At 37.0% G+C, this 26,926-nt stretch overlaps 1 protein-coding gene and 1 non-coding gene across 2 annotated transcripts; both read right to left on the reverse strand.

The window, feature by feature from the left end:
* Positions 1-7,969: 7,969 nt before the first annotated feature.
* LOC121397653 lies at positions 7,970-19,638 on the reverse strand. The gene is made up of 5 exons (XM_041574712.1): positions 19,608-19,638; positions 13,914-13,934; positions 11,139-11,414; positions 9,021-9,077; positions 7,970-8,211 (listed from the first exon to the last, which is right to left on the reverse strand). Exons 1-5 carry the CDS (start codon positions 19,636-19,638, stop codon positions 7,970-7,972), a joined length of 627 nt encoding a protein of 208 aa, XP_041430646.1.
* A 2,470-nt stretch (positions 19,639-22,108) lies between these two features.
* trnak-cuu lies at positions 22,109-22,181 on the reverse strand. Its single transcript has one exon. It is a non-coding gene; the product is annotated as a tRNA-Lys (tRNA).
* Between the last annotated feature and the right edge of the window lie 4,745 nt (positions 22,182-26,926).

The raw sequence follows: 26,926 nt of genomic DNA on the forward strand, positions 1-26,926 counted from the left end.
CGCGGCGAATTTCCACATTTCACCACCGGCGAATAAATTTGAAAATTGGCCACAAAAATTCGAGTCACACATTTTTGACACCGGCGACATTCCGATGACATTTGTTTCGCCGGCGTCAAAATTTTCGCCGGCATCAATTTTGAGATGTCAAGATTGTTGGGCACGAAACACATTCGTTTTACCACATACCCACTGCCATTGTATTCACTTTGTTTTAAATAAAGGCTGCATTGATAATATAAAGCAGCGACTCCGTTGGATGGCGCCAAACTGCACGTAATACTGAAGTAGCCCGATTCCCGCAAGAGCAGCGGCCGACAGAGAGACGCTACTTTACACGAGGGTGAGCTCGGCTTTTCCTACGCATCCTTAATCTGTGCATTCTAAACAGACAGTGCCACGCATTCTACAGATCCAAATGTGATACTTTCAGATGAACGAGAGGGAATAACTTTTATTTTTCATCTGGGGAATCCATTATAAATGGCTTGAATGTATTTTCCGCAGACTATGTTGTCACGTGATTACGTGATTAATAAAAACAATAATATTAGGATTATAATAATACAGAGAATTCCTGTTTCTATGTGAGTATTTGGTAAGGAGCATAGACAAATACAAGAGGTCCTCTGCACTCAACCAATTAACAACATATTTTGCATACAGCTACCAAAAAATGCCTCCCCTTTAAACAAAACAGGGATTGTTTGTCCATATATTACAATATATTTAAGCTGAACAACTACATCAAAGTCATCCCATATCTGGCCAGTCCTACGCTCAACTTTCATCTGAGTCATTAAGAATTCTGTTGCTTCATTATACATTTTACAAAGGGACTAAGTTTTACCTGCAACTTAACTTGCTGCTTTCAAGGTTAAAACTCTCAAATATGGTTGCCCTTTTATTGGCCACCACTGGGATCACCTGACTATAGCTGGGAAGGAGCATCTTCATGGGAATGGAGATGATGATCTGATACACTGGACACTGATATCATCATAGAATGGGGGAACATTTTCAAGCAACATTCAGACATGGCATCCGTTATGTAGAACATTATCTCTCATTCCTGGTCTCTCCTCCATTCTCCTCTGTCTCCTGAGAATATGCTCCTCCCGTTGTCTTTTTGTGGTTGAAGACAAATAATTAGTGATGGGCGAATTAGCGCCGTTTCGCTTTGCCGAAAAATTTGCGAATTACGTGCGAAACGGTGAAAAATTCGAGAAACGGCGCAGCGTCTCGTTTTTGACGCCGGCGCCCGTTTTTGACGCCGGCGCCCGTTTTTTCGGAAAAAAAATTTGATGCCGGCGAATTTTTGCCGCGAATTTTCGCGGGCGTTTCGCGAATTTATTCGCTGGCGGCGAATCGCGCAAATTCGCCCATCACTACAAATAATAGCATAATGATGAATATAGCTGCAGCCAATACCAGTCTCACTTTATTTTGCAGAGTTCTGTTTTGGTTTCCACCTGAGGAAAAATCAAATAATGTAATATCTCTATGAAAATATACAGAATAGTAGACATTAGCAATGCCTACTCCATATATTTAGGTATGGTCATCCTTACTGGCCCAGTTATACCATGTGAATGAATTATAGTAAAATTATAGGTAATATGGATTTCCTTTTATGGAGTTCCAAAAAATAAATTAGAGCATGGGGGGGTCTATATTACCAGTCCAAATTAAGGCATTAAATTATATGGTGATGGAATTCCTCTGTGACTTATAATATCCTTATATTTTACAATAGGGGGTACTTTATTCACTATATAATGGAGGCTACATGGGAGGTGGCCTTTACGTATATATATACAGAAATTTAGGGATACTAGGTTTCCAGATGACGGATCCCATACCTGTATAGATTTGTTTTTTCATCTGTGTAGGAAGTTTTATGTAAGAAGTTTTAGCTCAAGATAAGGTGTTTTTTAAGAGCTTTCTATTCTCTAATAACTAGGGATGCACCGAATCCAGGATTCGGTTTTTTCAGCAGGATTCGGATTCGGCCGAATCTTTCTGCCCGGCCAAACTGTATCCAAATCCTAATTTGCATATGCAAATTAGGGGCAGGGAGGGAAATCACGTGACTTTTTGTCACAAAACAAGAAAGTAAAAAATGTTTTCCCCTTCCCACCCCTAATTTGCATATGCAGGTTCGGATTCGGTTCGGTATTCATCCGAATCTTTCGCAAAGGATTCGGGGGTTCGGCCAAATCCAAAATAGTGGATTTGGTGCATCCCTACTTATAACCTTTATGGAACCTGTATTCAGATAACATCTCATAAAGTCTGGGTAGAGATGTTTGCACTATCAATAATAGAACCAATCTGGGTAAAGTTATTTGAAAAATCATTACTGTGATTGTTATTCAGAGTGGCTAACTTTTCATCCACCAATAAGGCAAAGGCTCACTTGGGAGAGACAGTCACATGTAACACATGATCTACAGGGACTTGTAGGAAGTTCCAAAAAGTTAGGTTTTGGGGAGCAAACACCTTTCCAAAAAAGTGTTACAAGAATATTTACTGTATTTTCTGGCTATTTTAACTAATTAGGGATTGTATATGAGGACAAGCTGCTTAGAAAATACGTTTTACATAGTAACATAGTAGACCTTTTTGTCTAAATCAATCCTGCCTAACTACAAGTTAATAGAGAGGTAAGAAAAAACCCATTTGAACTTTTTCCAATTTGCCTCAGAAGGGAAAAAATTTCCTTTCCAAAGATGGCCTTTGGACCAGTCCCTGGATCAACTTTGTTCTAGATGGGGCCTTAGCAGTGCTTTATAAAGATGGAGCATCAGCCCCCACTCAACATCTACTGGAGCACATTTTAACTGCAGCCAGATAGTCTTAAATGAAAACAAAGGAAACCCCCAACCTTGGCTGAATTACACGAAGAGAAGGTAAAGAAAACGGAATATCAGCATTACATAACAATACAATGCCTAAATAAGTGTGGCTCAGTTCGGCATACTATAATTGTAAGACTAGTGGCTGACCAAAGGCTGGACTTTCAAGTATAAAATTTTTGAGACAAATTCACCTTCGCAAGTATTAATTTGAGATACTTAGGTGTGTGTCCCTCTTTCTTACCAACCCCATCCTCCCCACATACAGTTCTATTCATACTATTCATAAACTCATTCACTTCATGTTCTTTGTCTTTCTCTCACTAATCCCAAGCCCTCCTAAATATCTGATCCCTACCCGCCTTCTCTTATCATTAATACATAGGCAGCAGAAGATGGTTTTGACAGGGGGAGGCCAGGATGAAGGGCACATGTGGTGTTAATACCCCCTTCCACATGTGGTGTTAATACCCCCTTCCTGCAGTGCCAGACTTTAAGCAAATTTTGCCCCCACTGCTATGGTTTGATTTTCCTGAAAATTCAGTGAAAGCACACAGGAAAGGGGGTGGAGCCCAAAGGGAGTGACCAAAAAAGGGGCGTGACCAAATTTTTGCATGCGAATTTGTGCAAAAATCTGGCCACGCCCCTTTTTGGTCACTCCCTTTGGGCTCCACCCCCTTTCCTGTGTGCTTTCACTGAATTTTCAGGAAAATCAAACCATAGCAGTGGGGGCAAAATTTGCTTAAAGTCTGGCACTGCAGGAAGGGGGTATTAACACCACATGTACAATTTTAACTGAGAGCTGTGAATGCTGCACTACAAGCACATTATGGGGAAAAAGATTCTGGCACCTAAAGTACATTACATGCAGAGACTGTGGGGTACTCAAAAGACATAAAGGAGCAGTAGGTACTGAACTCCCAAGAACATAATATAGAGAAGGCACCACAAGCACTATAAAGAACATTATATCGTAAGAAGCCGAGGCACTGGCACACCAAATACATACATATAGAACAATGGACAACAGCCACACAAGCAGTAAGATATAGAGAATACTGACAGGCCAAGCATAATAAAAAAGTACAAGAATGCATTATATAGTAAGAATCAGTGAGCACAGGCACTCTCCCAAGTTCTAGCACCTCCCCATGCACTGCCTCACTCTATTGCTCTGCCAAAATGCAAGGTATGAGGGACTGTAGGCCTGGAGCAGTGTGTGACCTGTAGTAGGGAAAGCCATGAAGTGACTGCATTAGTAATGTGAAAAATCTCTCACTACATGGATACCTTTTCTGCTAGTTAGACAGCAATGTTATTTTATTATGGGGCAGTTGTACAAATTTTCCAATCCCACAGCATCAGCATAATAATTATATATAAACATAGTAATTTAGGTTGAAAAAAGACACGTGTCTAGCCTTTTGGCCTAAGTAAAACCTGTCTAACTTCTAGCTGATACAAAGGAAGGAGAACAGCCCCTTCTAAAGCTTATCCAATTTGCTTCAAAAAATGTCTTCCTGACTCCAAGATGCAATTAGATCATTTTCTGGATTAATTTTGTACTAAGATCTGTAACCCTGTATTTTCTGTATACCCCCCGCCCAGAAAGCAGGATGGCACAGTAGAAATTCCATGTATAAATACCCCTAGATCTCATAGCAGAATGGCAACTTAATTTATAAATCCCCCAGAATTCACAGCATAATTGCAACTTCATTTATAAATAACCCCAGAATTCATAGTAGAATGGCAATTCCATACATAAATACCCCCAGAATCCAAAGTAGGATGGCACAGTGCAATTCCATGTATAAATGCCCCCAGAATTCATGACAGGATGGTACCATGGTAATTCCATGTATAAAACTCCCCAGAACCCATAGCAGGATGGCAAAGGGGCAACTCCATGTATAAATACCCCACAGAACCCATAGAAGGAGAAGAGAAAAGTAGATGAGCACATTGACAAATTGGCAATGATCAGCCACTCACCCTCACCAATGGGTGTTAAAGGGGTTGTTCACTTTTGAGAATACTTTAAGTATGATGTACAGAATAGTAGTCTGAGACAATTTGCAATTAGTTTACATCTTTTATTATTTATGTTTTTTTTAGTTATTTAGCTTTTATTCAGCAGCTCTCCAGTTTGCAAATTTAATCTGGTCGCTAGGGTACAAATTACTGATTTGAATAATAGACTCGAATATGAATAAGAAAGAGAAAAAATCTGTAACGGAAAAACTATTCGCAATGCGAAAAGTTATGCCTTTGCGCGAACAAATTTTGCTTTGTGCGAATTTAATATAGCTTTTGCGAGCCCGGAATCTGTTTAGCGACCACTTCCGACAGTGAAAGACCGTTTGTGAATTTTATAGTTTGCGCCAATGCGCAGTCAATGTAATAAAACTTCTTACTGAAAAAGTCGTTATGTTTGCTCCAAAAGATTATGACACCTTCAAGCACTTCTTATGAGTGCGCAATTAAAATTCGCAATGCAATAACAGTTTAAGGAACAATATTACATTGCGAGCTGTGGATTTTTAGTCTTATTGGTGCGAATTGTTTTGCTCTTTGCGACTTTTATTACATTCCCCTGATAGAGTTCTAGTTGTCTGCTGTTCCTTTTATTCCTGTCGCCTGCGATTACATTATAATACATTTATAATAAGTTAGGGCCAGGGATTGAGACCTTAGCACAGTATTTCCATTTAAATTGTGCCAATACATGTATATTAGAGTCCAGGTATAAGATATATCTGTTACAATGGAAGATGCATGCATCTTCACGTTTTACAAATATATAAGGGATTTTTCTTTAGATAGCATTATTTACCATTAAAATAATCACATGCAATGACGAGTATTGTACCGTATGATGCATGAGAGGGATGAGAGGCGAAGTTGCATTTGCCGATTTGCATTGCACAGAGACAACGTTGGATACTGCGCTCTATTTGCACTGTATGGCACGCATGTGCAGGCCTATCCATGCATTCCTATGTACTCCTTGCTGACAGGCGCCAACGTGATGCTTGCTTCTCTTCCGGACTGCAGCTGTGCGGCGGGCGGGGCTTCCTTTCATTCACTGGCCACTTCAACTTTACTGGCTTGGAGGGGGGTGGTGCAAAATGAAAGTGGACCGGCTGGGTAAGGGAGCCAGCCCAGACATGCACCGGCTTAAAAGAAAAAAGGCAAAAAAATAAATAAATAAAAAATATATATATTTTTTAAAAAAACGGTTTCAAAATGGAGGAGGAAAATTCTGGGGGGGCCACGAACCCTGTGGCCCCCCCGGTTCTGAAACCTATGCATTAATATATACAAGTGGGCTGTTCTCTGAGTTATTGTCTGCCCAAATAGAGTTAATTATAGCAGGAGTTACTTCATATTGACCAACTCATTGGACCACAGAGCAGATATTCCCTATTTTTCATCCCTACAATGGAGGGAGGTATCTCAGTTTGATATGAAATGACAATAAATAGGTTCCCCAGCTGCCAGTTATTTTCAGTAGCTCCTGCTCAGTACATGTGTCTGGGATCCCTTATACTGGAGAAATAAATCATTATAGGAACATATTGTGGTACATTCAGCTGATAAGAGACTACAGGAATAAATGGTACTTACAGAGTAAAGGCATCAGTACGAGGGCTGCCATTGTGTCTATAACCAATACAGACTGCCCAATGTCTTATTACTGAAAAGGAGAAGTTGATCCGGAGCTTCCTTATTTTCTTATTAAAATGAAACTCAAGTTAAATGAATCACATATTTTCCATTGAATAATTCCAAGGGATTTATTTCCCAACCAAAGTCAAGTGCAATTTTTATTTTACACAATGTTTTGTTTTTTTCACAGAAGTGTAGTGATGAGTGAAAAATTTCGCCTCAAACTTTTGGGTTTCACCGCTGCCAAAAATATTTGTGAAACTGCGGCAAAGATTCTCCACAAGGTTTATTTAGCTTTGCACAACAAAAAAAACTGAAGTATAACAAAACAAAAAAATGCGTGACAAACGTATATGTCATTTGATTCTTCCCGTTCCCTTCCACATCAACCAAAGGTATCTCAGCCGTCCCACTGTCTGTATAAGGACATACACATAATGATATGGTTTATTCATTTTAATGTGGGATACAAAGCAGGTACAGCAATGTGCTTTATAGGTCCAAAATCAGTTAATAATTGTATAAAGAACCCTCTATTTATAGGGTGAATAGACAGATAAGCCAATTCACTCCGTAACTGTAATTGTAGGTATACAGTGGATGGAAATCCAAGTATCTCTCTGCCCAGCCATGCCAGCCTTCATAAGGTTTATATTTTATAGGTATATCAGCTAGCAGCTAATAAATGACATGATATATACTATAGGCAACTAGATGGACACATCAATAATGGGTAATGAGAAGGATTGCCATTTATTTGAACTTCAATTCACATTAAACAAAGAAACCAACGGGGAGGAACAAATTAAAACAAATGACAAAGTCAAAAAGGAGCACCAGGAGTCCCGAACCATTAAGCTAATAGGCAAATGGTTGTGGCTTCAAGAATCCTTAACTTGAACAAAGTAAAACAATAACTTCACAGCTACCCTAATTTCTGTTTCATCAATACATTTCGTGTACAGGGCCTCTAAAATGAATTATGAATGTAGAAATCAGTCAGTTTCTTTACCATGTGAGGTCCCTGTAAAATTAAGATGATATATATATATATATATATATATATACATATACAATGGATATATATATGATGACGTGACCTGAATGTATTTCTGCTTTTATTATTCCATTATATTTGGTGATAATAGTGAATAGTGATAATAGTGATAATGGTCGGCTAAACACACTACTGTCATCATAGAGGGTTGAAACTGTTCCACTCTCAATTCAGAAGTGGTAGAAACTAAAGTGACAAAGAGCATCCCCCTCCATCTTGCTGTCTTGTCTTATCCTCTGTCACTTGTCCATACGTTACTTGTTTTGTCAATGGCATATCTATAGGGGTAGCCAACCTCGCACCCGGGGAGGACGTAGAGAGATGGGACCCGACATGAGTCCACTACCCCCTGTCACTTTATTCTTCACTGGTACCAGGGGGGTCAGGGTCTTGGGGCCAGGTTGTGAGGGTTTTGAGGAGCAGCAGATGCAAAATGTTGATGCAGAGTTGGGGGCAAAGGCAAGGGGCCAATTGGTTTGGTTTGCAAGGGAGCCTGGGGATCTGTAATTATTCCTATGTCCATGGTCCTTTTGTGATAGAATATAATACATAATATAATTATAAATATAACTGCAGACAATACCAGTCTCAAAGTATTTTCAAGAGTTTGTGATTGGTTCTCACCTGGGGATAAAATAAAATGAATTAATGCCCTTAAAAAAATACAATTGAAGCCATTAATAACATGTTTCCCACTGCTTAGTTACCCTCATGGTGGCAGCCTCTCCATTGCCTTACGTGCCAGACATAGGCAATTCATTCCCCTTGCAACAATATGTGATGGGGCAGATTTATTTAAGGGTGGATTGAAAATTTGAATTCAATTCTTTTTATGGTCAAAACTCAAATTTGAATTGTGAATTATCCAAACTCGATTTGACTTTTATTTTAATTTAGAGATTTATCATACTCAGGCCTCGAATAAGACCTCAAATTCGACTATTCGCCACCTAAAACCTGCCAAGTTCATGTATAAGTCAATGGGAAATGTCCATGGACCAAGAAAAAACTTGAAACGAGTCTTGGCAAATTCGATTCCAATTCAATTCGAGTTTTCGAGTCAGTAAAATCTGTGTGAGTTTTAGATATTGGATTTTTTTTTTATTAAGTAACCAGCCCCCATTGAATTTTGTGTATATTCGAATTTAAATAAGTTTAAAAAACTCACATGAATTCAAAATTTGACCTTTGATAAATATGCTTCCCCATATCTCTGGACTATGGACCCTAAAGTCCTTCTTGATATGCTTATTGGACGCCCTATACAAATGATGTGGCTGTAATAATACTAGCATCAAATGGGAAATATGATATTTGGGGTTGCATTTGTTAGTACCAAATTGCTCCATGGGCTCCTCCAGCTGAAAGTTTACCCACACGGCTCTGTTTGAATGTTTTCTTAGGCTTTGGATTTACAAAATCACTGCACTTACCTTTGGAAGTTTCATATTGTTCTGAATCCATCATAATGTCCTCCTCCAGATGATCATCTAAAAAAAAAAAAACTAGGTTGTGAGGATTTGAACTCAGTAATATCACAAACACAACAGCCTGTAGCACAATGTGCACAAACTTTGCTTCTCTGAATCAATATTACTATAATACATACAAAGTTCACCTGGGGGATTATTGCCTTTTTAAACCTTTTCTTTGACAGTATGTGTCTACATATGTATGCCTGCATTTTATACCTTTTTTTACCCCTAATGAAGACCCCCGATTGGGTTGAAACGCATCAGTAACTTTTGATATGGATATTTGATTCTTGTGGCTATTTTTGTACTAATACATTTTTGGGGTACAGTATGTGTTGTATCTTCTTCCAACTGAGTACAGTCAACTTCCTCACTTACTTACTCACTTACCAAGGTTGAATAAATACATAATAGACATATGTATTTATTCAGAGTAGTGATGGGGGAATTTGCAAAACGGCGCCGGCGTCCGGCAACATTTTTTTTTTGACGCCGGCAAATTTTCGCCAATGAATTTTCGTGCCCATTTCACGAATCACGCAATAAATTCGCCCATCACTAATTCAGAGTCCATCTTCCCCAGCAGCCTATAAACACAAAAATAGGAAGATACAAGATTAAAGTTCCCTGACTCCTCTGCGAAAGGATTCAGCTGCCTGAACTGATAGCACTTCATTTTTTCAGTGCTGCTGCCTTGTTCTGTTTTGGGCTTATACTGGGGACTGGTACTGTCCTGAATGGGAAAACAGGTGAAACTTCCCTTATTGTATCCCAGTTATTTAGGGTGGCTTCAGGAATTCTCTGTCAGCTAAAATACATTTTGGAAAAACTACCCCATGTGCTACTAGCCTGAATAACCTTGTACAGTAAAGGAGATGTGGCTATAACCACACAATATGCACTTGTAAATAATGGTATGGGTATGGGATTGGTTATCCAAAAACACGTGATCCAGAAAGCTCTGAATTGCAGAATGAATGATCCCAACTAAGATATAATTAATCCTTATTGAAGACAAAAACAGCCTATTGGGTTTTTTTTTTTAATATCTACACGATTTCTAATACACTTAAGGTATGAAGATCCAAATTATGGAAAGATCTGTTATCTGGAAACCCCCTTATCCCAAGCATTGTGGATAACAGCTCCCATACTTGTACATTGACTTCTATGAACAATAACTAAATACATTATACAATGAGGTGGAGAAGTAGTGGCACCCAAAATACATTAAATATAGTGAGAGGCCATGGGAGCTGACTGCTTTTGAAAGCTCAGGATCAGGCACAGTATACTGAGATGGCTGTTTACAACCCAATATTACAGCTGAAAAAAATACATTTATTGCTTAAAAAAATTGTAGAAACCTCTCTCAAATCTTTCCTAAGCAGAAGAACATCAGAGCAGTCTCTTTCTTTCTCCTGACAACTTCCTTGACTACTTGCTGGTCAGACTGGTGGGAAACTGACCAGCAGGTGGCGCTGTTGTAACAAAATTCATTCATATTAACAGCACATGTATCCCTTAATATCTTGGAATAAAAAAAAATGAATGAACGTAAATTACAAAAGCACTCCCTACAATTCTACATACATTTATTTTAAAGGTTTGCTTATCCTATAAGTAGGATTCCAAGTCAACCCTCATATATCCTTATATCCTTCAAAACAAAACTGAATTAAAGCCTAATAAGAATTCGGCTAGACATTTTGTATACTGAGCACATAGCATATATATAATAAACTTATTGTTCCAGCTCAGGGGTTCAGTACAATAACAGTAATGATTTATGTCTTCAAAGTTGTCTACAGGAGATAACCATTAACCACAAGCTCAGTGTACTCTGGGCTGCTGTTGGGAGGCTAAGCTTAGATCAGGGTCAAAGTGGTCCACTTAGATACCAGGAACAATCTAGGTCATCTCCATTCCTGGGGGTTTCACAGTGGAACACATAGCCATCTTTAATCCTCCTTGGATTTGACAGGGCAGTAAGTAGCGCAGTAAGTCATGTAACCTCATAGAAGCTGATGCTGCAATGTTGATTACTAATAAAAATGAGAGTTGTTGATCACTCACCCTGTATCTGGATATTGATAACATTACTCCTCTTCCTTCTTCTGCCAGACTGAGTTTGTACCTCACAGATATAACTCCCAGAATGCTCCAGCTGAGCTGAGGGGACTCCATATTGGTTGGATGAACTGAATCCCTGCACATTGTGCCCATTTCTGTAGAAAGCAAACTGTAGCTCTGTAGTTGCTCTGCGTGGCTCTGCTTCACATGTTACGGTCATGCTCTTTCCTTTTACTACTATGGCTGGTCTCACTTTTATTTGTGGGTTGCTGATCGTCTCTATAAGTTTGAAAAAAATCAGATGAAACTTCAGTAGATAATTATTCATTTAAACAAAGATGTCTCTTTTTCTTTCTTTCTTGGCAGCAGCAGAACATTGAAAATGAGATGTTGAGGTTGAGCGTTGTTAAGAAGGAACAAGATAGATTACTCTGTAAAGCAGGTTTTTAAGAAAAATATTTAAGGCAGCTTCGGAAATGCTGAATCTCATTCCAGAGGGTTCCACAGGTTGAGCCCTGTCATAAATAAGTCTTGCAAATGAGCGGGAGGAATTGAAACAAGAATAATAGATGTATTAAAAGCTGAATGGACCAGATAGAGTACAGTCTTAGGGGAGGATTCTAATACAAGATATGTAAAGATGGAGTATTAAAAGTATGGGATCTCTCATCCAGAAAGCCATTATCTTGAAAGCTCAAAAATGAATTACTGTTATTTTCCATTGAGTAATTATATTTCCTAAATCTGTGTGGGCTTTCTGGGTACCTTTCATATATATGTATAGCGTTTTACCTTCTGCAAGTTTTTACCTTTTGCTTTACATATCTTTCACTTGGCACCCAGGTTACAGACTAGGTTTGTGGGGGCATATTTATCAAAGAGTGAAGTGAATAGTGAAGTTCCGCCACTAGAGTGAAATTCTGACACTTCCCATTCATTTCTATGGGGTTTTAAAGGCGTATTTATCAAAGGGTGACATTTCACTTTCACCCATTGATAAATACGCCTTTCAAAATCCCATAGAAATGAATTGAGAGCTGCGGAATTTCTCTCTAGTGGCGGAACTTCACTCTTTGATAAATTTACCCCGTGGAGTGCACCTACAGTATATAACTGAGCCAGCAGAGGGATTAACAGAGTAGAGAGAGAGACATAGAAATGACTGGTTACGTTGATACTAAGTTGGAAGCCCAATAGACTAGGGGGCTGATTCACTATGGGTCGAATATCGAGGGTTAATTAACCCTCGATATTCGACTAGGAATTGAAATCCTTCGACTTCGAATATCGAAGTCGAAGGATTTAGTGCAGAAAATTCGATCGAACGATAAAATCCTTCGAATCGAACGATTCGAAGGATTTTAATCCAACGATCGAAGGAATATCCTTCGATCAAAAAAAAAGTTAGGCAAGCCTATGGGGACCTTCCCCATAGGCTAACATTGACTTCGGTAGCTTTTATCTGCTGAACTAGGGGGTCGAAGTTTTTTTTAAAGAGACAGTACTTTGACTATCGAATGGTCGAATAATCGAACAATTTTTACTACGAATCCCTCGATTCGAAGTCGTAGTGGAAGGTCGAAGTAGCCCATTCGATGGTCGACGTAGCCCAAAAACCCTTCGAAATTCGAAGTTTTTTTGCTTCGAATCCTTCACTCGAATTTAGTGAATCGGCCCCCAGATGAGATCATGAGTCGTGGTGGCAGATGCAGTGAGATAGAGATTATTTTACAACATTACACAGAGGATTGTTGAGGCTGAGAAGAAATGACTTGTGCTCTGAGTCTATATGGAGCCAAATAACTCCATGAGAAAAGGGCACACCAGACATACAACCCTAAAACTCTGCATCAGTCTTCTGAATTGCACTAATTTTGCGCAAAAAAAAAGGCTTTGTTGTGATGCCTGAATATACTCTCAGAATATATTATGCTTCTTTTACAGATATATTTACTACAGTTAAAGTAAAACATAGGAGGAAGATGATGTTGTTTTATTTGTAGAAGTCCATTACTGGCATCTTCTAGATCACTGATGGTTGAAAACAGTAAAGCAATGTTATTGATTAATTCGATAAATGCAATTTCCCTACTTCCATGGCATTCCAAGTTCAGTTTCACTGCCTTATTATGTTTTCTCAGAAAAATAGATAATATCAGTCCTAACAGGCACATAATGTACAGTATTTCCCAACAAAGGAAAGCTACCAAGGCCAAGAACAAGCATTCCTGATATAGAGTTCATGTTGCTGATGGCCAAAAGCTTCCATAACAGTTAATTTTGCTGTGATTTTGACTTAATTTTGATTCCACTGACTGTTCCACATTAACGTTGTCTCAACAATAATAGAACAGTATTGACACAAGCCTCACAATCGTTCTATCACTGCTTCTCTGGAAGGGAACCAGAGAACCCAACACAGAACACAGAGAGAACACGAAGACTGTCCCTCAGTTACAATTTTACACTATTTTTGCATGAATATAGGAAATACAAAAAGGTTTGACGTCAGTGACTTTCATAGAAACACACAGTTTACTAAATTTTTACGTTATTCAACAGTGACCAATTATCTACCATGTTTCAGGGTATCATACAAAAACAATGTTTAATGATTCTGTGTTGGCTTGATTGAGTCTGGGGTACAGTCTATGGGGAGTGTAATATTCTCCCTGCGGTTATGTAGCTTTTCTGGTCTGGGTTCCTCCCAAGTCCAAAAGAACAATGATAGGTTAACAGGTTCCAGATGATTATGGCCCTAACAGTAACAATTCTTACCTGCAGTGTCCATGATAATAACTGTAAATAAAAATAGAGATAACATTAAAAAGGTTTGTTGCAAAAAAAAATGAATTAAGAAAGTCAAAGGTTTCCGGATGTGCTGATAGGTAGTCACACCAGTAGCTTATTGGATGTATGGATTGTGCTTCTAAATAGCTGATGGTGTTCATTTTATCTGAAGTGCATGGTGTACACTTAAAATTAGGCATTGACCCAAATTTGTGGTGTTTGGTGGTTGTGTCTTTGCTTGTAGCCATACAGTACATGTGGGATAACATTTACTCAGATTCATATATAGCATGTTCAAAGGGCATATCGTGGGACTTTTGGTGAAAAATCTCATTTTGAATATTTTCCCCTTGATTCTTGATTGGGAAATCTGCAAAATGTCCAACATTATTGGGCAGATTTATCAAGGGGCACATTTACTTAGCTCGAGTGAAGGATTCTAATGCAAAAAACTTCGAATTTCAAAGTTTTTTTTTTGGCTACTTCGACCATCGAATTGGCTACTTCGACCTTCGACTACGACTTCGAATCGAACGATTCGAACTAAAAATCGTTTGACTATTCGACCATTCGATACTCGAAGTACTGTCCCTTTAAAAAAAATTCGACCCCCTACTTCGCCACCTAAAACCTACCGAACCTCAATGTTAGCCTATGGGGAAGGTCCCCATAGGCTTTCTAAGCTTTTTTTGGTCGTAGAAAAATCGTTCTATCGATGGATTAAAATCCTTTGAATCGTTCGATTCGAAGGATTTAATCATTCGATCGAACTGATTGCGGTTAATCCTTTCGACTTCGATATTCGAAGTCAAAGGATTTAACTTCGACAGACGAATGTTGAGGGTTAATTAACCCTCGATATTCGACCCTATGTAAATCTGCCCCCAAAATTTTAATTTGTTTTTATATAGGAATTCAATTTTTTTAAATTTAATTTTAAGCTCTGAAGTTGCAAGCAACTCGAATTCATAAATACTCCACTTAAAACCAGCCGAATTCATGTAAAAGTCAATGGCAGAGGTCCCTTTTCAGATTTTTGTCGCTGGTATTTTACCAAAAACTCCAAATTTTTCAAGTCGATTTAGTAATAAATAAGATATAATAATAATATATTATTAATAAATAAGATATATCTGTATATGTGAGTGTTCAGTAGAGTTGATTTCTGTTTAAAAATTTGAAAAATTCGAGTCTTATTAAATAACCCCTATATGTAGAATTGTGCATCAAGGGTGGAAGTTTAGGCAAATAATGTATAATTAAAAACTCTGAAATTGACAATAATTGGTATCACATAGTCTACATTTACTTGCAGAAATACACATCTATAAACCTGGAGATATGTCAGTTCTAAAGAAAAATTTCAAACTTAGTGAGGAGTAATTTAAATTTATTCCATGTAGTGATGAGCGAATTTTTTTTTATGCGTGACAAATTTTTACGCCTGGCGAAAAAATTCGCTTATCACTAATGCCAAGTAAACTGACAGATGTGCTTATTTATTTTGGTGTAAAATCCTACAAAATGTTGTTTTTGTGTAGTCTATCTAAAAAGAAAATGGGTTAGAAATAGATATTTGGTATTGCTGTATTATGTAGAAGTTGGACTGTTGCAAACAGTAATATAGTTAGTCAACCTTTTCTAGGAAAAACCTTAAAATGTAAATTTTCCAGTGTTTGATTTTCTTACTTATCTCTCTTAAAATTGTTCTTATTGCTCAAAAGAACCCCACACAATTTAATGTGTACGTATGTTAACGCAAAGTTTGTGACTAAACAAAAATATTATTTACATTATTTCATGGAGGTTTTCTGATGAAAAAAATCTGTAATGAATAAATGAGTTTTCAGCTGCGAGAGTTACATAACATAGTGATGTCAGTGAATGGGAAATTGTGAAACTACTGGAGGCATTGCTGTAATGACAGCTTTGCACTTATTTTCATCAGAAAAGGTTCTAATTACAATATAGAGGCTCCGTGTTGTGCAAGTGTAGCTTTACACAACATACCAAAGAAATAAAAAGAAACAAAGCTTTTGCTAGAATAAACCAGAATTTTAGGAATTAGAGTTTGTTTTATCAGAAATAATTACATTTTCTGTTAAACTAGGGGAACTTTCATGCATAAAAAGAGTGTTCATATATTAAATACATATAAAATTAGGATAAACAAATACTGTGATTTTTCTAAAAATACAGTGGGTTCCTGGTTTAGAATGAGGTTACTAGTGATGGGCGAATTTGCGGCGTTTCGCTTCGCCGAAAAATTCGCGAATTTCGCTAAACGGAGAAAAATTTGTGAAACGGCGTCGGCGTCTCGTTTTTTACGCCGGCGCCGGTGTCCGTTTTTTCGTAAAAATTTTTTTGACGCCGGCGAATTTTTTCCACGAATTTTCGCGGGCTTTTCGCGAATTCGCGCCTGCCGAATAAATTCCCCCATCACTAGAGGTTACCAATTTCATGAACAATAGTAATATAAAGAAGGAAATTAACAAGGTAAATCTGATATAAAAAAAAAAAAGATGCCATTCAATTCATTAGAATTAATTATTACCCACCAAATAAATGAACAGACATAGGTTTCAGGGGTGGAAAAAACAAGATCAAAAGAGGACACGTAAGTCAGTAGTCATTAGCCTACAAGATGTAGCCGCTCTAAATGAATTCTTAGTTGCTAAACGGTATATTCAAGAAGCTAAGGGAAGCTAAAAGAACTACAAACATATGGGCCACGCAGAAGAAATGAAGAAAGTGCCAATTAGGCAACGAAGTTTCGAAAATAGCAAACTTTGACATGGACCATTGTGTATTCCTCATGCTGAGGGAGTAGGGGGGCAAAGAAGTGTGTCTGCTTGGAATGACAAAAAGATCAGCAAAATACAATCTGGAAAATCATCCCCTTATAGGGGTAAAAAATGTCAGGCTATACTAAGGGGCAAATTTACTCATGGTCGAATATCGAGGGTTAATTAACCCTCGATATTCGACTGTCTAAGTTAAATCCTTCGACTTCGAATATTGAAGTCGAAGGATTTACCGCAATTTGTTCGATCGAACGATTAAATCCTTTGAATCGTTCGATTCAAAGGATTTTAATACATCGATCGAACGATTTTTCTTCTACCAAAAAAAGATTGCAAAGCCTATGGGGACCTTCCCCATAGGCTAACATTGACTTCGGTAGGTTTTAGGTGGCGAACTAGGGGGTTGAAGTTTTTTTATTAAAGAGACAGTACTTCGACTATCGAATGGTCGAATAGTTGAAAGATTTTTATTTTGAATCGTTCGATTCGAAGTCGAAGTTGTAGTCGAAGGTTGAAGTAGCCCATTTGATGGTCGAAGTAGCCAAAAAAAACATTCGAAATTCAAAGTTTTTTTTATTCTATTCCTTCACTCGAGCTAAGTAAATGGGCCCCTTAGGGGCAAATTTACTTATGGTCGAAAATATCGAAGTTAAATCCTTCGACTTCGAATATTGAAGTCGAAGGATTTACCGCAATTCGTTTGATCAAACGAAAAATCGTTCGATCGAACAATTAAATCCTTTGAATCGTTCGATTCGAAGGATTTTAATACATCGATCGAGCGATTTTTCTTTGACCAAAAAAAATTGCAAAGTCTATGGGGACCTTCCCCATAGGCTAACATTGACTTCAGTAGGTTTTAGGTTGCGAACTAGGGGGGGTCAACGTTTTTTTTTAAAGAGACAGTACTTCGACTATCGAATGGTCGAATAGTCGAACGATTTTTAGTTTGAATCGTTCGATTCAAAGTCGAAGTTGTAGTCGAAGGTTGAAGTAGCCCATTCGATGGTCGAAGTTTTTTTTATTCTATTCCTTCACTCGAGCTAAGTAAATGGGCCCCTTAGGGGCAAATTTACTTATGGTCGAATATCGAGGGTTAATTAACCCTCGATATTCGACTGTCAAAGTTAAATCCTTCGACTTCGAATATTGAAGTCAAAGGATTTACCGCAATTCGTTTGATCGAACGAAAAATCGTTCAATCGAACAATTAAATCCTTTGAATCGTTTGATTCAAAGGATTTTAATACATTGATCGAACGATTTTTCTTCTACCAAAAAAAGATTGCAAAGCCTATGGGGACCTTTCCCATAGGCTAACATAGGCTTCGGTAGGTTTTAGGTGGCGAACTAGGGGGTCAAAGTTTTTTTTTAAAGAGACAGTACTTCGACTATCGAATGGTCGAATAGTCGAACGATTTTTAGTTCGAATCGTTCGATTTGAAGTCGAAGTTGTAGTCGAAGGTTGAAGTAGCCCATTCGATGGTCGAAGTAGCCAAAAAAAAATTCGAAATTCAAAGTTTTTTTTTATTCTATTCCTTCACTCGAGCTAAGTAAATGGGCCCCTTAAACTCTCCATACAGCAGAGAAAAAATATAATACAAGAAGGGGATACAAATACATCTATTTGTAAAAAAAAAATATTGTTAAATATATTGGGGACGTTTTTTTGCATAAAAAAAAGGATATAATTCTAAGCAATTTTCCACTCTACATTAAATCAATATGTTTAATGGTTGAAAACAGAATTTTAAAATGCAATTGCAAAATTATATGTTCTTAAAAAGCTATTTTTTAGAGTGAACAAACTAAAATATTAACTCTTAGATGAACATACTGTATCCTTCAATGAATTCATGTTTATGGAGCTTACTAATTAGACTTGGCTACATCATTTTATATTTAAAAGATTTCTTTTTACAAACCCTTTTCTTTACCTTTTTTGACAAGAATGAATGCTCTATTGTAAAAAAATGTAATTAGTAGTTTATATATGCAAATCATTTTCCACATTGTTACTGAGTCATATTAACATGGAAAATGAAATCTATAAATTCAGAGAGTCCCTCGTAGACTTGAATTTCTTTGAAATGAACATGGTGCCCCTGTCTTTTTTTAAGAACCTACAGAATTCTCAGCTGTAAATATTGAATTAAATCAGTTTTGAAAACTTGTGGACATTTAGGTGGTTATTGATCAAAATCTGGACGGACTTCCCCTCCCTATTTATCAATACATTTTTCAGCAAAAACTTGATAAAATTGTGAAAAAATCTGAATCGTATAAATTTTTCCGGTTTTTCTGCTGAAAATTTAGATTTTTCAGATTTGACACCTGATACTTCAAACTTTTTGGAATTTTACGTTCAAATAATTAAAGAAGAACAACCAGGATTAATCGGACTTTAATAATATATGCCCTGGGATCTTCAGCTGCAAATATCTTCTAGCATACCCCCACTATGGCCTTAAACTTTATCTAAATAGAACTTAAAACTTGGGACAGTATTCAAGTCTTATGGAAAAGCTTAATTCATTTTTAATCTCATAAAAACAGAATGGAAGTCTATAGGGAAATTTGGAACTAAAGGATGAGATAAGTTCTTCTAATGAAGTTAAATTTGGTCCAGATTGTAAGATTTATGAGCTTGGAGCCTGTAAGTTGAGAGGCTTTTTGCTTTCTCCTGTCCCATAAACATGGGCAAGAAACTAATTATACATCTATTTATGGTTTCCTTTCTCATTAAGCAACTTGCCCAGTAAAAACTCCTGCTCCATAATCCTATCTACTATATATTTCATCACAGTTAGGAAAAACCTGCTTTAGATTTTTTTTGCTCAAATCTGTGAAAGTGCAGGAAAGTATGAATGGTACTTACAGAGTAAAGACATCAGTACGAGGGCTGCCATGGTGTCTGCTGCCAGCACATTCTAAGTATTGTTTTATCTCCTTAAAAAAAGGAGAAGTTGCTATTTGTCTTCCTGTTTTATTCATTAGAAAATGCAGATTTATTGGAATTAGCCCAAAATGCCCCCATTTTTCATTTGTGTCAACAGGCACAGCAGATTAGCACCAAAAGAATTACATGGTGATGTTCTTACAGTGCCATGTACCAGAATTGGCACAATGCCAAGTGGCAATGCCGAAATTTTTAGACTTGGACTTTTAAAAGAATTTTTCAGAATTGATTAAACCCCGAGGATGGGAAAAGTCAGAATCTGAATCAGGAGAAGTTCCAATGATTTTTTGATGTGCGCTGGGTTTTTGGCAATACCTCCAAATTTTCGGGCAAAATTCAGAGTTTTCAAGTGAAAAATCCAAAAAAATCTTGAAAATCTAATTAAAAAATCCGAAAAAATTATGAAAATCAGATTTTTCACGTTTTTTCGGATTTTTTCCTAAATACAAAATTTTCGGGAAAGTGTATTAATAAATAAGCCCAAAAAACCTATGCAGATTTGGTTGGAGTTTTTTTTCAGAAAATATTGAGATAAATTTGGACTTTGATAAATAACCCCCCAAGTGATGCAGGAAGGACTGAAATACAACATAATAAATGAATAAATAATAAGCTTTTGCAGGGTATGTCCCCTACCTCCTTTATTATTCATTAGATATAGATAGAGATAGATATTTGTATATTCCCCTAATAGACAAGAAGTGAGAGAGCAAAGCAAGCAAGGGCTGTAAGTTAATAGAAAAGTTAGTATTGAAATAAGTATGTTAAAAATGTCTATTTCAAGTGATGCTGCCATGATTTTCATTGTGTAGCTTTAAGTAGTACAGGAATGGGCTCCATTATCCAGAAGCTCCGAACTACAGAAAACCCGTCTCCCATAGACTTCATTTTATCCAAGTGATCCAATTTTTAGAAATGATTTCCTTTTTCTCTGTAATAATAAAACAGTAACTTGTACTTGATCCCAACTAAGATATAATTAATCCTTATTGAAAGCAGCACCAGCTTATTGGGTATATTCAGGGGGTTATTTAGTAAAGTTTGAATTCGTATTTGTAACTAGAAAGCTGGAATTTTTAGTGGAAAAAAATTAATTTTTTTTAGATATTTATTATACCCCAAGGCTGCTAATGAATATACTGCATCTCCAACCTGTTGAGGTCCTGTAGAAGTCAATGGCAAAGGTCCCATTTCAAATTTGAAGATATGGTCCACTCTGAGTTTTGTTCAAAAATATGAAAAATTTGTGGGTTGTTAGCAATATCACAAAAAATGTGAGTGTTTCAAGCACAAAAAAAGAAAAATTAGGGTTTTTCTTTTAAGCAAAAACTAATTTTGTGAGTTTTTTTCTGAACAGAGTTTATCAAGTTTTTTTATGATAAATAAATTAAAATCATAGATGGGAATTTGGTCAGGCTTTTTTTATTGAGATAATGAGAAAAATGTGGATTTTAGTGGTTTTTTTTAGTACCTGTGCTAATTTCGTACATTTGTTATGGACCACAGTGAGTATTGTTAGGTTGCTTATATATTTCTTCATACCCCCAATCCTAAACCTTCTATAATTACAAGGCACATTCTCCTGAATTGCATGCAGCTTGTTATAGATTTGCTCCTGATGTTTCTGCCAGGTTTTGAACCTGGGACCTTTAGGCAAACATGATAACCACTACACTACAGAAACTGCCTAATCTCTGGTTTCCATATAAACATGAATAGCACTTGAGGCCAGCGTTAAAACCCTCCTGACCCAGAAAAGACAACCTTCCTTGACTCAGAATCAAACCCGAGCCACAGCGATGAGAGCACCAAATCCTAACCACTAGACCACCCGGGAGGCTGACTTTAGCAATCGATGTAACTGAGGTCAATCAACTTCAACTTATGATTGTTTATGACTACATAGACATTTTGGAACCTTCCTATTCTAAAGAGTTTCGTCTTCATTTTGCACATGCCAATTTTTGCATAGCTGAGCCTTCATTGAGCTTAATTCACTTTTATCCACTGACTTCAGCCCTCTGTGTCATGTAAGCTTGCATAATTGTCAACGTTTCTATCCAGTATCCAGTGAGGGTTTAAAACTGATTGGTTTGGCTGGCGTGGGGAAAGAACTGGTTGAATCATAGGTCCTTACCTGGTCCTCTCCATCTCCCACCCCAAAATATTGTCCAAATGGGTAAGAGTAGCATGGTATTGTTTATAACAATACCTGGATGCAATTGGTATGAGTTATTGGTATTTGTTCGCAGTTAACGGTGTTTGTTTGTAAAAGGTAGGAACGCAGTATGGTTTTAAAAAAAGTGTTTCAAATACAATGCCCCGTGTGCTGGTTGGCATGCGGGTGGGACCTGTGCATGGCAACCTGGTACCTAAGTTGCGTGAGCCTGTTTGCGATACAGGAGCAATCAAAAAGCAACCACCCAACGTGGGGCTTGAACCCACGACCCTGAGATAAAGTGTCTCATGCTCTACCGACTGAGCTAGCCGGGCAACTCTTTACAGCTGTTTAAATGATTAGGGAGCCCTTTCTAACAAATGTTCAGTGAGTGGGCCTCAAGACAAACATACTTATTGCCTATAGTTTTAATTAAGAAATGCCTATTTTTTTTGGCTATTTCTGGTAGTAAAGAAGAAAATAAAAACAGTTTCACCGTAGCACTTCCTGGTTCTTACGAGCAGAGGCGAGGCTGATTTTGTTAAGGCAGGTAAAGAGCTCTGAACAAATTGAACTTTTTATATTGGGAGAGGGTGGGGTGGGGGGTTTGTTCCAATTAGTCCCAGAAAATTAAGAATTTGGGGATTTTTTTTAAAATTAAAAGATGAAAAAGAATGCATTTTCAAGGAAAGTTCTACTAATTGCGCTCTTTTTATTTATCAAAGGTATTTATCAAAGGTGTTTTTAGGTATATACTGTCCCTTTATTGAATTCTAATAAAGAAAACTTGGATTAAGTGGGAGTCATGTCAGTTATCCTTGCCCCAAAGAATGTTGTTCTGATGGTATATTTGCTTGCCCCTCCTTGTCTGATGAAACTCCCAGCAGTGCAATACACATCAGGAGGGAGGACCTAGGGGTCCATGGAGTGCTAAGATAATGCTGGTGTTTGTGTAGGGACCCATAAGTGTAATGGCCCTTATGGCTTCATTCCACAATGAAGCCATAAGCTTCCTACTGTGCATCTCAGGCCCGGTTTCAAAACCATTTATGAATCTTTTAAGAACATCACAAGTAAAGAGGATACACTTAAATCTCTGGAAGAGATCAAGTTAGCGGGAGATTCAATTTTAGAGGCTACCACTGCGTCATTTTTGCCACTGGAAAGTAGAGACATATACAAGCTTGATGGCTGAAAAGGTTTCATTTGTGGGTCTCGCAGGCAACCTCACTTGAGTCAGATACCTGTCTTCCACCCAACCAAAGATTAGGTGGCTGAGTGGTTAAGGTGATGCCCTGCTAGTTATTCTTCTTTGCATGTGTGGGTTCGAATCCCATCCTCGTCGCTAGCTTTACCATAAATTTGTTCAGAGCGCACACTCTCAATAGAACAAGTTGCCTCAACGTCACCTTTGCTTGAACAGCGTCTAAATATTGAATGGACAATGCATGGCAGTCTCCTATCAGTAAGAGCAGTGCAAAGAGGACAAGGTCCATGCACCCAAGAATCACTTTGGACAATAAGTGATTTCCCGAGCGGACTTGCACCTACTAAAGGGCTACAGCAAAAAAATGGCTTGACAGAAAAGATCTTTATGGAAAAAGAAATATGTATGTATCCATTCAAATGGAAGATGATAAAAAATGATTCCACGGTTTAATATCATCAGCAAATATAGAAACTGTACTTTTAATGCCCGCCTTCAGGTGATTAATAATCAAGTTTAAAAGCACAGAACCAAGGATAGAACACAGACCCCCTGTGGTACTAGACTAACAACAAGAGGCTTATTTATCAAAAATGTATTTCTTTAGTTTTAGAGAGTTTTTTTCAGCCTCTGCTAAACTCACATTTTAAAAAACACAAATGCCTTCTTATTTATTAAAAAGTCACAATGTAAAAAGGACAATTGAATAAAAATGAATCTGAAATGCTGATTTTTGCAAGCATTTTTGTGTGAATACGAAGGAAAAAAAACCTAAAACTTGTTGGAAGCAAAGAAAGATGTGCTAAGGACAGCTCCCATTGACTTCTACAGGACCTCACCAGCTTTGGAAGTTTTTGGTCATTTTTACAATAAACAAATCACATATTTTCATAAGCTCACTAATTGAATCAAGAAGGATGTGAATGTCCCCAAAAATAACAAATAAGGTTAAAAAGTCCATTTTAATTGGGACATGGGAGCAAAAGCAGCGTTTGGTGCCTACTAGGGCACTTCCTCATAGGCTGGTGGGCACAAAGGGTTGTGACCAATCAGGAACATGTATACATTAACTAACCTCAAATCATGACTCAACAAATTACATCATTTGGAACTTTATCCATAATAAAGTATAATGATAAGAGAATACAGGAGCAAATTATCATATTATACAATGTCAAGCAGTAAGGTTTTTTAAAAAAAAAAAAAATAGAGATGCGCAATCAAGTTTCCATTGGGTAGGATATTTAAGAAACATAAATAATGTCTCTATTAGGCAAGGTATTTAAAATACATAAATGGTTAAAGCCCATGAAAAATTCAGTGTCTTCATTATAAAACATGATACTTTTTTTTGCTAAATAATATTATACAGTTACCAATTTAATATTCAACAACAGTATAATCACTTACCAAAAAAATCATGTTTTGTAACGAAAACACTTTAGGGCCAATTCACTAAAGGTCGTTATTACTTAACGTGCTGTTTTCTGCTTTAAATAACGATGGATCTGTCACTCAGACATAAAAATCTGTATAATAAAAGTCCTTTTGAAAATAAACATTTTTTATTAAAGCATTCATAGCTGTTGTTAAAGCATTTAAAAATCCCAGCTGTCAATCAAATATTGCCTATCCCCTTTAGGCATAGAGGAGGGGCAGACAATTACTTTCACTTTCCATTCAGCACTTCCTACATGTCACTGCTCTCCCCACATTCCCCCCAATCTCTTCACCATTTAATTGTGTAGCCAGGACATGGGGATGGACATCAGGTCCCCCATTCTGGTGCACAAACAAGATTCTGAGATGATACAAGACTTGTCTTAATAACAGTGTCCACAAAATGGCTCCTGTCTGCTTGTTATAATTATGAATTCCCAGACTGAAGGAAACAAGATACAAATAATTTATGTGTATTTAAAGTTCATTTTGCTTGAGTAACTTAATAAAATAGGATTTGGAATACTTTTAGCGAATGACAGGTCTCCTTTAAGGAAGGGTTCATCAAAGTATTTTCGCATGCACTAATAGACATTGCAAGCATTCATTATACATTAACGCATAGCAGTATTCTCACCGCAATGTGATACTTAAGAATAGAATAGAATTAATCCTAACGCATAATTCACAAACATCTTTTAAGCGATACAATGCTGCACAGTTCTAGGAAATACACCAATGCTGCTCAGCTAAATCCCTTCAGTTTTTACTTTTCTGTGCAGCAGCAGTGTTTGCTGAATATTTCCCAATCGATCTGTCAAAGACTGGCACTATTTTTCCAATTAGGGCCTCATTTTCAAATTCAGTAAATTTTTGATTTCTTAATCTATTCTTTTTTCTTTAATCTTAGCTTTTTTGGGTGAGGGTGGCCTTTCAATTCCCACTGATCACTAAAAAAAGGGAAAAGTAAATATTGTTGATGAGGTTTTACTTTTGCACCATTTATTTAGCAAATATCAAACATAAAAATGTTATTTACAATGATGTCACAATGACCAAGCAGACAAATAATTAATTAATCTAAAAGAAATTATTTTAGAATTCAACTGAAATCTGTAAGTACTCAGCTATGTATGTACAGAGGGGAATTGCTAAAGGGTTAGAATTTAATATAAAGTTAAATTAAGATTAAGTTAATTAAAAAAAATATATATATATATATATATATATATATATATATATTGGTGTAGCTAGGGATTTCACTCTTCATCTTGCAGGTGAGTTATGTGATATCACATGACTTCAATCTCATTGTGATGTCATAGTGACCTCACATACAGCTGTTATTTACAATGATGTCACAATGACCATGCAGACAATTACATCATTATGATGTCATAATGCCCTGACCTATATATGTTAACTACCAGGCTTGTTGCTATTCAGTTGGTGTTTGGCTGCCGTAGAGATAACATCTCTACTGCTGCTGATACCAAGCCCTTTCCTGGTACCAGTTATTGTTTTGGCTGTGTGCCAGGAGAGGATTCTAATAGGAAATTCTTTTAGAATTCAACTGAAATCTGTAAGTACTCAGCTATGTATGTACAGAGGGATATTGCTAAGGGGTTAGAATTTAATATTAAGTTAAATTAAGATTAAGTTAAATTAAATATATATATTTATGTGTATCTGGGGATATAAGCTTTATCTTGCAGGTGGGTCATGTGACATCACATGACTTCAATGGCATTGTGATGTCATAGTGACCTCACATACAGCTGTTATTTACAATGATGTCACAATGACCATGCAGACAATTACATCATTATGATGTCATAATGCCCTGACCTATATATGTTAACTACTAGGCTTGTTCCTATTCAGTTGGTGTTTGGCTGCCGTAGAGATAACATCTCTACTGCTGCTGATACCAAGCCCTTTCCTGGTACCAGTTATTGTTTTGGCTGTGTGCCAGGAGAGGATTCTAATAGGAAATTCTTTTAGAATTCAACTGAAATCTGTAAGTACTCAGCTATGTATGTACAGAGGGGAATTACTAAGTGGTTAGAATTTAATATTAATTTAAATTAAGATTTATTTAATTAAAAAAAATATATATATATATATATATTTAGGTGTAGCTAGGGATTTCACTCTTCATCTTGCAGATGGGTCATGTGACATCACATAACTTCAATATCATTGTGATATCATAGTGACCTCACATACAGCTGTTATTTACAATGATGTCACAATGACCATAGAGACAATTACATCATTATGATGTCATAATGCCCTGACCTATATATGTTAACTACTAGGCTTGTTCCTAATCAGTTGGTGTTTGGCTGCCGTAGAGATAACATCTCTACTGCTGCTGATACCAAGCCCTTTCCTGGTACCAGTTATTGTTTTGGCTGTGTGCCAGGAGAG

Source organism: Xenopus laevis, chromosome 8S (assembly GCF_017654675.1).
Source record: "Xenopus laevis strain J_2021 chromosome 8S, Xenopus_laevis_v10.1, whole genome shotgun sequence".
In the NCBI taxonomy this organism is placed as follows: Eukaryota; Metazoa; Chordata; class Amphibia; order Anura; family Pipidae; genus Xenopus; species Xenopus laevis.

What these genes read in the sequence shown, in the direction of transcription:
- LOC121397653 (XM_041574712.1), bottom strand. Translation starts at nt 19,638, where the DNA reads ATGGCAGCCCTCGTACTGATGTCTTTACTCT. An exon ending in CGTACTGATGTCTTTACTCT is followed by an intron (nt 13,935 to 19,607) that starts GTAAGTACCATT and finishes TTTTATTTACAG; the next exon opens with TTATTATCATGGACACTGCA. An exon ending in TATTATCATGGACACTGCAG is followed by an intron (nt 11,415 to 13,913) that starts GTAAGAATTGTT and finishes TCAAACTTATAG; the next exon opens with AGACGATCAGCAACCCACAA.